The sequence below is a fragment of the Rosa chinensis genome, chromosome 5, assembly GCF_002994745.2.
Source record: "Rosa chinensis cultivar Old Blush chromosome 5, RchiOBHm-V2, whole genome shotgun sequence".
Lineage (NCBI taxonomy): Eukaryota > Viridiplantae > Streptophyta > Magnoliopsida > Rosales > Rosaceae > Rosa > Rosa chinensis.
Genome location: NC_037092.1, coordinates 89,667,955 through 89,682,328, shown reverse-complemented (window position 1 = coordinate 89,682,328; position 14,374 = coordinate 89,667,955). Strand labels below are relative to the sequence as shown.

The following is a 14,374-nucleotide window of genomic DNA, read 5'->3' as shown; positions in this document are numbered from 1 at the left end:
TGAGACAGAGGAAGGGAGGGCACCTAATGGTCAACGAAGACTGACCGGCTCCACTGAATTGTGAAATTGAATTGGGAGGGTCATAGGGTGTAATTATTAGTTTACCAGCAGGGCACCACCCTATGCAGATTACAGAATACAGTTGAAAGAAAAAGAACAAGAGAAAAAAGGGAAAGGGGGAAGAAACAGAAAAGCAGCGGTTAGTTTAAGACGGAACGGAAGAAGAAGAAGAAGGAAGAATGAGTTGGCCCCGAGGGGGAGGGGGAGGGGGTTATAAACCCTAAATTGTCGTCGTCGTCGTCGATTTCTTATTCGATTGTGTTATTGGTGAAAGACAGAAAGAAAGAAAGAAAGAAGAGCGGAGAGCACTGGAGACGGCGGGTTAGGGAGTATATGATGCTTTGCGAAGCATTGCGTGATCGAATACAGGCATGGCTTCGTGACTACGACAGGCTTCAATATTTGGCGATCATCCTCCTCTACATTCAGGTATATCCTTTCTGTTCTTGCTAGCTGATTTTCTGTTCTCTTCTTGCTGATTCATTCATTATTAGACGACACGAGGGTTTCAATCAATCAATCAATGATTCATTCATGGATATGTATATGTATGTATATACAGATTGCGTGCGCATTGGTAGGATCGCTGGGAGCATTGTACAACGGAGTGTTGCTGATCAATCTGGCGATTGCATTGTTCGCTCTGGTCGCAATCGAAAGTAGCAGTCAGAGCCTCGGCCGCACATACGCCGTCCTTCTCGTCTGCGCCATCTTCCTCGATATCTTCTGGTTCATTCTCTTTTGTCACGAAATATGGTCACTCATCAACTCACTCACTCTCTCATTTTCCATTCCCGTCCCATCTCTCTATCTCTTCTTACTTTCCCTACTCTCTCTCTCTCTCTCTCTTGCAGGATTCTTACTACCGGCGATTACACAGCTCTCTATATCTTTTCAGTCAAACTCACTCTCGTTATGCAAATCATCGGCTTTTTTATCAGGTTTTCCTCCTCATTCCTGTGGATTCAGATCTACAGGTTGGGCCTCTCCTACGTAGTAGACCCTGCACCGACTCCTAGAGATGCAGATTTTGATTTACGAAATAGTTTCTTGAGTCCAACTACTCCCACGCCTGCTGTACTTAGACAAACCTCCGATTCTAGTGATGCCTTAGGAGGCTCTATCTATGATCCAGCTTATTACTCATCACTCTTCGAAGAGAGCCAGGTTTGTTCTCAGTTGCTCTTCTCCTTTTCATGTTCAATATCAGTTTTTGTCATCAACTCTTTGTGTCTGCATAATCGTTGCACATTTAAAAGAAGCTTACCTTTACCAATCTTGGGAATTATAAACTCAACAGATTGGAGATTTTAGAGACTGTACTTCTTCTTCTTAATAAAAAAAAACAAGAGTTAGATTCTACAATTGTCTTCAGAAAAGTTACAGTCTACTTCTGAAAGTGTAACATAGAAAGCTAGAATTCCTAGGGTTGCCATGTGTGTACCTTTATCTATGAGAAAATGATTTCCATCTCTATGAAGTAGAAATCATTGGAAGGTGCTTCCATACTAACAAACATTGTCATGGAGTAACCTTTTGAAAACTTGAAGGAGTTCTGATTGTGGCCCTTGTTTTGGGAGGTGATATATCCTGGTGTCACAGCTCTTTTTGTGCTTTCTTTTAGGCTGTCACTTCGTGGTCTAGCTTTAATTTGCTTCTTTCATAAAAAATTGACAATAAAAATAGATTAAGGAACCATAGTGAAAAGGCTTTTCCATCTTCTCTATTATATGAGTGAGGATATGGCAGTGTGAGAAAGAGAGAGAGAGAGAAGATTGTCATCATTCATGCCAAGGAGGTCCCTATATTGTGTTGGCCTGTGATAGTTTTCTGCTTTGGGATAAGAGGGATAGACGCTCAAGTAACACTAGTATGGTGCCTTATAAGATCTCTCTTGTGTTTCTGCAGAAAGCATGTGTGAGACAAATCTAAAGGATTTGGATTTTTCTAGTAAGGTTTGACACGCAAGAGATGAGTATGTGAAAGCCCTTAGGTAGGACAGTCTACACAGTCACATGACAACAATTAGTTGAGGACTCATGGACTTTTTGTCTTACAGATCAGACTGTACTTGTGCCTTTAAGCTGGGGTTATAAGAATTTTTTTTTTTTTCATCTAGCATCCTTTTTAATTCTAAGCATGATGGTTTTGACGATAGTCCATACCAGGAAAACGAAATGGACTGGAATTATGTTTGGAAGTGTGGAGCTGTCTATGTTCTGTTTCTCCAGATGTGTTCGGGAAATTCTATAAATCCATACATACAATTACCACTTTCAAAACTTAATTACTCAAACGAAAACCTACTTTACTCAAATTATCTTAACGAGCACTTTTTTGTAGTTACCACATCATCCACATGAGTTGTTGAAGTGATAATATGTTTTCTCAAGTGGTAAAATATTACATGAAATAGGACATGTATGAGGAATGCTAACATACCATAGCCTTACCCGACATTGTTCTTGTCCATACGAAGGTAGCACTGACCCTTTTTTAAGGAACAGTCTAGCAAGTTATATAATATCAAAAAATAGCTGAGGTCTCGCAAGTTTTTTTATTTACAGTTTAGACTGTACTTGTGCTTTTAAGTCGGAGTTGCGAGAGAACTTTTCATATAGATCCTATTGATGGTCTTGACAGTAATCCAGCAGGCAAAAATAAAATCGAAGGGAATTATTTGTATAGTAATTGCAACCTCTAGTTTGGAGATCTACTTTTGCTATAATGTGAACTACTAAATTTGTCTTGATGTTTGGAAGTTTGGAGCTGTCTGAATTGTTCTATTTCTTTAGATCTGTTCATAATATTGTTCTTGTCAATCAGAAAGTGGCAATGCACTTTGTCAGCTGTTACTGAATTGAAATCAGTGTTTTTTGTTATTAGGGAAAATGTTTCAGTGGCAATGGATCTACTTCTGCTGCTGAAGCTTGTAAGGTGAAACCATCTGTAGTCAGATCTTTTCAGTTCATAGATGTAAGTATTGATGAACACCTTTTGACCTCTTTTTTTCAATGAACTTAGCAATATAACGTGTGATGATGTGGGGTGTGATCCCCACTGTTCTCCCATGGGCTAACTAACTATATATGATTTGATAGGTCTAATGATTTCTCCCCTACTGTTTTCTCTAATATCAACTTGACCATATATTTGATTAACATTTGAATTGGGTAGCATTTTGTGGTTATGTACCTGGTTTCAAACTGAGAGTTTTTGACTGGAACCTTGTATGATACAATCACTACTTTTCCCAAGAATCATTGGACATTGGTTTGTCGTTATGAATCCCATATATGCAACTATTAAAAATATTGTGTAAATTGATTTTAGTCGTCCCGCTTTGAAAGGCTTTCGATTCTCTTACTTCAGTGTTGCTCTCATGCAGTTTTTTTGGGCATCAAACTATGCTACCAATGCATTAAGTATTCATTTGTTTTTGGTGATAGTATTAGTGGTGGTTTTCCTGCTTGAGTTTAAATATTAATTTGTCCAGGGGAGTTGTCAATCTGGCTGCTTCTAACTTGATTGGGTCCTTGCAGGAGGAGAAGACAGCAAGCCAGCATTCAGTTTAATTTTGAATAGGGTTATCTCTGTTTTCTTTTTGGATCCACTCCCATTATTGTTTAGAGGATCATTCACTTAGTCACTGCGGCCAGTCTGTATGGGGAGTGGGCTTGTACAGTCAAAACACATTACTAAGCATTTTTTGCCCAGATGGAAGCTGCCGATCAAAGTAAAGGAACCGTGTGGTTTGGTATGTCAAAAGCTTGGATCAAGATTCAATCCCATGCTCCTTGTGATGTGGATGATGTGTCTTGGATATACAATTACATTTGGCATGTTGAATTGTCTGAATTGTTCAATCGGGCATGGTCCATGTAATGTGTATCAACTTTCTGGATTTGCAATGAGGCATAGATTGTATGCAGATTGTGCGGCGGGGAAGTTGAGGTTAAGGAACCCAGGCAATTGCCTCTTGTTCCCGTAGTATAAAGAATTGGTTGACCATTCAGTTCAATGGACCTTTGTTTTTGATGGATCAAACACTCCGTTACTATATCTTTAACTATAATTGCAAGATTTTTTCAAATGCGTCTGTTCAGTTGTCTAGTCAAATATCGTGTTACAGTTAAAAACTAGATTATGTATAAAAATATCAGGGAGACTGCTAGATGATGATAAACGAAGAAGATGAATACAAGAGTAGGAAAAAGTATTGGGTTGGGCTTTAAGTCAATCACGGTATCACACATGTAGCGTTGCCTGGCTGAAACAGAAGTTGCGGAACGTAATCATCTAATTGGCGTGTTGAATGTGACACGTGAGGTACATAAGAATTGCATAAACCCTAAACCCTAAACCCAACAAATTAGTAACCTAGCCACAAGCTCTGCCTCTCTCTCTCTCTCTCTCTCTCTCTCTCTCTCTCTCTCTCTCTCTCTCTCTCTCCCTCCCTCCCTCCCTCCCTCCCTCCCTCCCTCTCTCTCTCTCTCTCTCTCTCTCTCTCTCTCTCGAAACTAAGGCCGAGGCAGCGTGGAAAAATCACCACTCGTCTGATGGCACTCCGACCGGCAATAGAGTTGACCTTGGTCGCGCTGCTATCATGACGGTGTTGCCAGACGGGTACTGAGTTCTATGGCTGGGCCCTTGGGTCGGCTATGCTCGAAGGCTGGATGTGGATCCGGCTTAGCTGTTTTCATTGCTTTGAAGCGGTGATGGATGGGAGCACTAGTTTTCAATTCATCGTCAGGCGCGCGTGGGTAGGGGTGATGGTGCAGCGGTGTTTGCTCGTTGGCTGCATCAAGGTGGAGTCCTCATACCGATGGCGGTGATGGTGGCCGATGGTGGTGCTGCTACCAGATCTGCGCAGAGAGTGAAGCATGGCTGGGTTGGGCCTATTGTTGGGCTGCTTTTACGCTTGAATTTTTGGGCTGATAGGGTTTTTGCCCTAGGCCCATAAACATTCTCTTTGTTTTAGGGATCCTATGTTAGTAGAACTTACTTTCAATAATTTCCTAATTTTTTAGGGATCTATGCACTTTATTAGACACATGTCTCTGGAGTAGTACTGAATGAGGATTTACGCCAGTCTGTACGAATTTGATGTATAATGAGTGAACCTATTTCTATGTACCACCGTGGATACTACCACACCTTATTGATCTGTCTAGTTGAAGGCAGTAGAAGGGTATGTAATGGCCATTCTAGCATGTGATGAATGCAATTGACACCCGTTTTGGGTTTGATTCAAAAAAAAAAAAAAAAAAAAAAAAAAAACCACAAGCTTTGCTAAGGTTGAAGAAGAATTAGGGTTTCGTCTATTTTTCTTGCATTTTCTCTTCTGGTGATGGTGGCTCGCTTTTTGGTGGCTCTAGCGTTGACAGAGGACGTGGTGGTGGACTTTGGTGAACAGCGTCTATTGTCAAAACCTATTTTTATCTGGTGGGGAGGATGATCTGTTCTAAGCTTGGGGATGAGAAGGGATTAATAGGCACCTTTGCAGTGGTGCAGTGACTGAAGGACCGGCTGGCAATCACGGTACAGCGAGACGGGAGATTTCTATTTCATTTTAAGAAGGACAAGTGCAATCGGCCGGATACTACATGGAGGGCCATGACAATAGTTGGATGGTGGTATGTGTTGGGCAAGTACAATAGGCTTGGGGACATGGCCGGTGTGCCCTTGCACTCACTAGAGACATGGGTGGTGGTGCGTCGGTTACCACCGCGTCTGAGAACGGAGGAATCCTTGATTCTGCTAGGATCCTCCATAGGTAAGTTTTTTAGGCCGGACTCTTTCACATTGCAACACAGAGATGCTTAACAGCATTTCCGGGCAGTGATGGACTACGGCAAAGGTTGTGGACAACCAGATTCTTTTGCGGTTCACGTCGGAGATGACGACGGAAGTAGACCTGCACTACAAGAAGATCAAGGGATTATGCCGTGCTTGTGGTCTGTTTTTTCATGGAGCAGAGGGACGCAATCAGTTTTTGGTCAAGCAGGGGCCAAGGCGACGGTGAGGGATAATAGTGTGTCAGACATGATTTGTCTACGTTGGGATCCGGCAAGAGACTGAAGATGGTGGGAACCGGGTTGAACCCGACTAGAAATGGATGAAACTCAGAGGCTATAAGGTTTCCAACCCTAGCGTAGCAGAAGGGCATGGGAGAAGGTGGCGGCGGCTCCTCTGTTGGTGGTGGTGGTGGCTGAGAGTGATCTAGTACCACAAATACTTGGAGTATGGTGTGAGGCACCAATGTCTCTTATTAGACTATGTAAGTGGTCCAAATTGGCTATAGTCCAGGTTGGGACTCGGCTAGATATGGAGGAACTTTTTGATCTTCCAAATAATAATGGAGTAGTTCATATTTCTGCTAAGAAGAAAAGAGGAAGTTCGAAGGAGAGTAAGAAGGAGGTTAGGACTGCTAAGGGTCTAAGACTAGAAAAGATGAGGTTCTGACGTAAGCTTGTCTTGACTGAGGCAGTGGGAGTTAAGGAGGCTGAAATAGTTGAAGATGAGGTTTTGGAGACCTCAATAGGAGAGGAGGTTGAAGAAGGTGTTGTTCTGCTACTTGAGATGGCACCTAGCTTAACTCAGACCAAAGATTATGCATGTCGCCAAGAGTACCCACAATATCTATGCACACTTGAGTTTTTTTATCATAAGTAGTTTGAGTAATTTTAGATGCTCTTCATTGTTTATTTAAAAAGGTTAAATTGCTTCTGTAACAACTCTTTTTGACAACCCTACTAGGGTGGATCGTTATGTGTAATTTCGTTGATCTATAAAAGAGTTGACATATTTCTCAAAAAAAAAAAAAAACAGAACATACAATATATATATATATATATATATATATTTTGGTGAAACAGACTAATGTATATATAACAAAAAGGGGGAGACAAAAGTCATACCCCAGGTACAAAGAAGAAAGAGAAGATGGAACAACCACTTCCCAACATCAACAGAAAAGTTCAGAACTAAAAAGAAAAAAGAAACAGAGAAAAAAGTCAAAACTAGACAAGTATGATTAAAAGAACCGAAATCACGGGCCTTTAAGAGCAGTAGGGCAACCAAATTTCATCCGTAAGAGGGCATCAATAAAGGGATTTAAATTGGCCACTATAAGCTGCCATTCAAAAGTGAGAAACCAAGCAAGTCCCAGAGAATAACTGAAGAGCTGGACAAGGTAAGAAAAATAAGGCTGAACTGATAGCTTAGATAGAAGCTGACTCATCATTCTCAAGGTAGTAATAACCACTGCAGGAGAGACAAGAACCATGCCCATCATCAAAGTGAGCAGTAAAGCTTAAAAACAAGAGAACAGAAGTTGCAGCCCAGAAAGCAAAGCCAATAAAAACTGCATCACAAAAAACGATATTTAGGGAGGCCGCAAAGATTATGACCAAATGCATTTGACGCAAAAGGAGGACAAGTATCCCACCAATGAAAACCAAGATTATCGACCCCGAAACAAGCCAATTTGTCTGCAACTTGGTTACCTTCCCGATAGACATGGGAAAATCGGACTTCCATTCGGGATAACAGAGTCCGACAATTATGCGAAGCTACCACAAGTCGCCATGGAACAGTAGCCGAAGGAGAGGTAAGTAAATGAATTGCCAGCATAGAGTCACATTCAATCCGGAGAGAATGCCAGCCTTTCTGACAAATATCATGAAGCTCCACCTCCAGGGCAGTTGTCGTACCTAGGGAGCCAGAAAAACAACCCAAGGAACAACCTGCTTGGTCTCGGAAAACACCACCAAAACCAGCAAGGCTAGGGTAGCCACGAGCAGCCCCATCTGTGTTTAGCTTAACTTCAGAAAAAGAAGGCGTGGACCAGTGAATTTCAATAATTTTTGGCGCACGAGATAAGCGACTCTTTACCCCAAGAGACCGTAAAATACAGAGCTCTAACGGTTTGCTCAACATAGTGCCCTTGCTAAGTGAATCAATGTCCCGAATCCGTAAACACACCAACTGAATGATAGAGGTAGGAGAGATCAATATGCGACGGAAACGAGAAAGATTTCGAGCATACCAAACCTCATATACAACAGCTCCAATCATGCCCCACCATATAACCTGCAATTGGGTGCCAAACTTACAATGAAGGGGATAATGAAATAAAGTCTCTAAGTCCTGGAAAGCATAAGGGACATGAAATAGACTCAATAGATTACTCCAAATCGGTTTGACAAGATCACATTCAAAAAAGAGGTGGTGGGCAGATTCAGTATTTGAAAGACAAAGAGAGCATATTGATGCTAGTCTAAAGCCTCGTCTCTGAAGCAAGTCATCCGTTACTAGCTTACCATGTATGAGTTTCCAAAGTATAAGAGAGTTTTGTGGACGGAAACAAGAGTTCCAAATCCACTTATCCCAAGGAACATGAGGGTTGTGGGGGCGTTTTAAATCATAAGAAATAGCAACCGACAACTTACCATCACCTAGAAGATTTCCAAACAAGGGAAAATGTGCATCATCCGCTAGTACAATGAAGAGCCTACATACTATTTAAAGTCATTACACACAAAGTAAAATTTCTTGGATCTCCCTTCGTCAATGCACTCAATTATGGTACTTTTGAAAATTCTTAGACTCGGTGTAAAAAAACACATAGTATGTAACTTAAGCTAGCCATATGATTGTTAATTAGCAAGAAACGCTCTAATAAGAAATAACCTGACAAAGTTAAAATTGAACCCAACAAGCCTAAAATTGAGCCCACTTCCAATTAGTTTTCCAAAACACTATGGGTACCTAAGACCCTCTTTTGGGTTGTCCAAGGACTAAGGACACCCCTCCTTGGCCAATTAGATTGATACCACAATTCCAGCCACCGTCAATAGTCCAGACACCCAACGAAGCTTTGACACCTCCAACGACTAGAGTTAACGCCGATTCAATTTGCAAGAAATATAATACACATGGATTTGTAGTTCTATATGTGGAAAACTCCACCCATCTGCCAGCGTTGGAGTGGCAAACATGACCGCGTGTGACACCCATCAATAGACCAGTCTGCTAACTTTCAATGAACCACCATCTCCAACACCACCAATGTATTGTCAACACAGACACTGTTGTAGCCTACCTAATAACTCCAAACCAACACTAAAACCACAATAATCTAGTCCTTAGATTCAAGGTCAGGGTGAAACATACCAAGCCACCGGGGTCCCAGATCCATGTCTTGACAGACACCTCATCCCATCTTTGTCCTAATGAAATCAATAACGAAGGGGGGCCAAAAACTTGAGAAGGGGATCATGAAATCACTAATGAACTACTGCAAAAACATGCATCTGCCATGGTATCTTGGAATAGAGAGAAGAAAAATAAGAGACGGAGGCACCCATTTTGACTTGTACAACACTAGAGGTGCCGGAATATATCTCCAACTGAGTCCCTTAATCGTGAAGGTGGCATTTAGTGTATCCTAATGAGAGGGCAATTATACCGCTAATTTTTTTTTTGTGTGTGTGTGTGTGTGAGGTTTATTTGTTGTTTCTTTTCACTTGCAAGCTAAATGTTGATAGTTTTCTTATGACATCTCTATATTATACCTATGATTGTGAAAGGTACATATGATCAATTACCTATTTTAGAGGTATGTTATTTGTGAAAGGTACATATGATCAATTACCTATTCTAGAGGTATGTTATTTAATATCATGACTATAAGGTATGTTTAACATCATGGCTATAAGATAGTAGGCGTGACTTTCAAGTTCAAAAAATTTAATGCCTACTGACTTTTTTATTTTGATTTTTTTTTTTTATGCTATGAGCTACATTGCTTACCTTTTCCAAAGGTGTGATATTTACTAATGTTCATGATATGAGACATATGTTCTGAATTTTTTTTCGATACCTTGTTAAGAGGAATATAGTTTTAGATACCTCATTGTTATGTGATTTATTAGTTATCTATTAAAAAGTCGTGTTATATTATAATGTCCTAGCTATAAGGTATGTTTAGTGTTATTTAATGTCATGGGCTTATGGCTATAAGGTATGTTTAACTTCATGGCTATAAGGTGGTAGACGTGACTTACAAGTTCTAAGAATTTAATGTCTACGAGCATTTTTATTTTATTTTAGGATTAAATACTTGTTACTCCTCATACTTTTCCCTGAAAAACAGTTTGGTCCCTCGCCTTTTAAATTAAACTGAATAGTCCTTATTCTCTCAAATTCTCATATAACAAGTCCAAAATGATCCGAAATGACTATTATGCCCATAATTTTCTATTTTTATTATTATTTTTATTGTTTTCTCTATTTTTTTAATTTTTCTCCCTTTTTTTTTTATATTTTCTCTCTCCCTCCCTCTCTCCCTCTCTCCTGGCCGCACAGTCTCTCTCTCTCTCTCTTCCTCGGCGGTGGGATATGGATCCTTGTCTTCACTTGGGGACGGTTTCGAGGGTCTAATTTCAGCTTCAGTCCCGGACGTTCGGTTTCGGATCATTGCAAACACGAATACGAGACCAGCAAACATAAATGCGACTGCTATTGATATTCCGAGAACCAGACCGGTTTTCTTGTGCCTTGTTGGAGAGGGCGGAGACAGCACCATCGCTCCTTGTGACTGTGCACTCTCCCCTAAAGGCTCCGACGATCCCAGCGAGGTGGCATTGTGGGATTCAAAGAAGGGTGAGCGTGAGCTGCAGGCCTTGTTCATAATCTCGCCGCAGAGGCCGGGTTGAACTGGAACGAGGTGCTGTCGAACCGGGAGAGAGTGGGGTGCCCGGGACGGGGCCGGTGAGGTTGTTGGAGGAGACGTTGAGGTCGGTGAGGAAAGACTGGTTCAAAGCCGGGAAGGAGCTGTTGAACCGGTTGAACTCGAGGTGGAGGGAGTTGAGCCGGTCCAGACCAGTTAGGAGAGCGGGGATCGAACCGGTGAAGTTGTTGTGAGAGAGATCAAGGGCACGGAGGCGGTGGAGGGCGAGGAGTGAAGGAGGGAAAGAACCGGAGAAGGAGTTGCGGTTCAAGAAGAGGTACTTGAGGTTGGAGAGGGAGGAGAGGTTGGGGAGGGGACCGGAGAGGGAGTTGTTGTGGAGGCTGAGGACGCGGAGCTGGTCGAGGAGGGAGAGGGTGTGGGGGGCGAGGGTACCGCGGAGGGAGAAGGACTGGAGGACGAAGCGGACGACGCGGCCCTAGGCGCATTTGACGCCTTGCCATTGGCAGTAGTCGAAGGGCTCGTTGAGGGTGTAAAGGATGCGGTTGTCGAGGTCGGAGTGGGACTTGAAGGAGAGGAAGCACAAGAGCACCATTAGTTAAAAAAATAAGAGAAGAAGAAGAGAGGTCGAGGGAGAGAGAGAGAGACTGTGCGGCCAGGAGAGAGGGAGAGAGGGAGGGAGAGAGAAAATATATAAAAAAAGGGGAGAAAAATTAAAAAAATAGAGAAAACAATAAAAATAATAATAAAAATAGAAAATTAGGGGCATAATAGTCATTTCGGATCATTTTGGACTTGTTATATGAGAATTTGAGTGAATAAAGACTATTCAGTTTAATTTAAAATGCGAGGGACCAAACTGTTTTTCAAGGAAAAGTATGAGGAGTAACAAGTATTTAATCCTTTATTTTATATTACGAGTTTCATTGGTTACATATTCCCAAGGTATGATATTTAGTGATATTCATGGATATGAGGTAGGTTCGTAGGTTGTATTATGCTATGATTTTTTTCTGATACCTTATCAAGAGGTATATAGTTTTAGTCTTTTACATACCTCATTGATATGTGATTTATTAGTTACCTATTCTAGAAGTATGTTATTTAATTTCATGGCTATAAAGTATGTTTAATATTATGAGTTTCTTTTGATGCCTAGTCAGGAGGTAATTACATTGCAGGTGTAGTTTTAGGTTACAGTATCACGCATAGATCTATTTTTGGCTTTTCAAATAGTTGCCATACTCTCCCTTTAATGTTTAGTAATTTTTGCTAACAATGTCCTATAAATGTCTTAATTGGCTTTGTGTTTCAATCTCATATAAAACATGTTTTATTTGCAATTTGCATCACCAGAGAAGTTAGTTGGTAAATGTTATGATATTTAATATACCTGAGAACATGGTATACGCTGATTGATGAAAGAAGGTATGCCTCCCACAAGTGCTTTGAGAAGAGCTACCTACAATCTTCGATATAAATCATAATTCGGAAGGTTGAAAATTGGTTTAGCTGAGGGTGGGACTCTAATGAGGACCATTATAATAAGGATTTCATGACAAGGTGACCTGGCGTATGGCACCTAAATTCAGCAACTACCTGCAGCCAGGTGTTGTCCGCCTCCTTCCTATCCACCAAATCAAAAGCCCATCGCCTCTGGAAAACCTTCGTTAGCCCAAGCGGTAACAGACATGCCCAAATGGATATGGACACCCAGCCATAACCATACATTTCCATAGTCATCGGCATCGTAGATTGCAATTCAAGCGCTATCACGACCCAGCACAGCCACCAACTCATAAGCTAACTACCGCCCAAAACTGAGGACGGTGACAAAGACGCCCATGCCTAGGCCATGGCCAGAAGTCGCCTAGCCCAATCCTCACCATCAACCACTACAACACATAATCCCCATATCTAAGAAAACTCGACTTGAAATCGATAGGCGAGGTTGTAAAAGCCTCTGCTGTACTTGGCCACTAATGCGAGTATACGACCGCTAGTGGGGAGACTCTGAAGGCTCCCATTGGTGCCGCCTGTCGTCGGCAAATCTAGGGTAGCCAGTAGCGAGGGCATTTGCTCTCGAAGGTTTTCATGTCTTAAATAAGGTGTTTTTTTTAAAAACTAATTGTAATAAATTAGAAAAGCAAGAATTCTTGTAAACGTTTTTATTTTAAGAAATAAAAAAGAAGTTAGAATTCAAATTTCAATGAGTAGTTTCAATTTCTAAAATTAAAGATCAGTTATCATCTCATATTACTTTTCACTACCCAAAGATTAAATCAGGTATATAGGAGAACACAAAAAATATTAATTATACAGTAAAACTCTACAAGAAAGGTTTTGCTTACATGAATTGGGTGTAAATTAATAAGAAAAGAAGTAAGGCAAACCGAGGCTTTTTCGTCAAAACCGGCTACCGAACTGATGTTTGTCAGTAATCCATTTCTGAAACTATTACCAATTCGACATATCGGTATACCGATTAGTCAGTAACCGAGATTTCGGATCAGCATTAATCGTTGCTTATGCATGCCAAACAACCTTGCAAAACTTTAATATTTGTAGCTGAAACTAGCTAGTTTATTCCACGAGTCCCTTAACATAAAGACCTTATACATATAAAGTTTGTCTAATAAGTAAATCATCTTCATACAAAGGTTGACTCGCTCTACACAGTGACAGACTAGTTTGATTTGGTTTCAAGCTAATTTACCTTAATTTTGATTTGAGTGAATCAAGGATTTAAACCCTCACTATTGTGTCTGACCTAGCCATTCTCTACTAGGGTTACTTTCTAAGGTTTAGAAAGCAAGCTCCGATCTACCATAGATATGAATATTCTTAGCTGGAATTGTCAAGGAATCTGCAATGACATTACAACTAGGGCTCTGAAGGATTTGATCTCTCAAAACAGGCCTCAAATTATCTTCCTATTTGAAACAAAAATAAGTCTACAATCTGACTTTACGGCACTGCATAATGCTCTTGGCTTTGCTCATTCAACGGCGGTGTTGAGCGACAGCCAATCTGGTGGCCTAGGAGCTTTTTGGAATGACAATGTGCAGGTTCAAATGGGTACCACATCTACGCATCACATGGACATGTTTGTGATTGGAAATTTTGGTGAACCTACCTAGAGATTGACGGGTTTTTATGGGTTTCCAAGGACTGCAGACAGAGATAAATCATGGCAGCTTCTAAGGGATCTGTCTAACCTTGATTCTCTTCCTTGGATAGTGATCGGGCACATTAATGAAATACTGATTAATGGGGAAAAAATTGATGGCCCTGCCAGGGCAGAGAGTCAGATGAAGGGATTTCGAGAAGCTCTTGGCTATGGAGACCTATTGGATTTAGGGTTTCAAGGAGCCCGATCAACATGGTGGAATGCTAATACCAAACTATGGTTTCATAGAGCAGTATGCACTCCATCTTGGTTCGATATTTTTGGTTTTGCGAAGCTAGTGCACCTATCACCTAGTGATTCAGATCACATTCCTATTTTGCTACGTGCAAGCAAAGTCTCCTTCCCCAAACGACCATGGTTTCATAGATTTAAATTTGAAGCATTCAAGCTTCAACATCCAGAGTGCGATCCCTTGGTGAAAGAAGCTTTGA

General features: G+C 41.1%; 2 protein-coding genes across 5 annotated transcripts; one reads left to right on the top strand and one right to left on the bottom strand.

Annotated features, from left to right (window-relative positions):
* The first annotated feature begins 98 nt into the window (after positions 1-98).
* Positions 99-4,129, top strand: LOC112165559. 4 transcript variants are annotated; one of them, XM_040506562.1, is made up of 5 exons: positions 99-489; positions 623-789; positions 915-1,227; positions 2,947-3,037; positions 3,601-4,129. In XM_040506562.1, the coding sequence occupies exons 1-5, from the start codon at positions 394-396 to the stop codon at positions 3,633-3,635; spliced, it is 702 nt and encodes a 233-aa protein (XP_040362496.1). In that variant the 5' UTR covers positions 99-393; the 3' UTR covers positions 3,636-4,129. The 4 variants fall into 4 exon arrangements, with proteins under 4 accessions (XP_040362496.1, XP_024157882.1, XP_024157883.1 ...); XM_024302114.2 differs by having other exon boundaries at positions 106-489; positions 623-816; positions 2,947-2,997; positions 3,603-4,129; XM_024302112.2 differs by having other exon boundaries at positions 108-489; positions 623-816; positions 2,947-3,036; positions 3,603-4,129.
* Positions 4,130-10,718: 6,589 nt separating this feature from the next.
* On the bottom strand, positions 10,719-12,502 carry LOC112164455 (probable inactive receptor kinase At5g67200). Its single transcript, XM_024300644.1, has 3 exons — positions 12,353-12,502; positions 12,147-12,215; positions 10,719-11,231 (listed from the first exon to the last, which is right to left on the bottom strand). Exons 1-3 carry the CDS (start codon positions 12,500-12,502, stop codon positions 10,719-10,721), a joined length of 732 nt encoding a protein of 243 aa, XP_024156412.1.
* Positions 12,503-14,374: the final 1,872 nt, after the last annotated feature.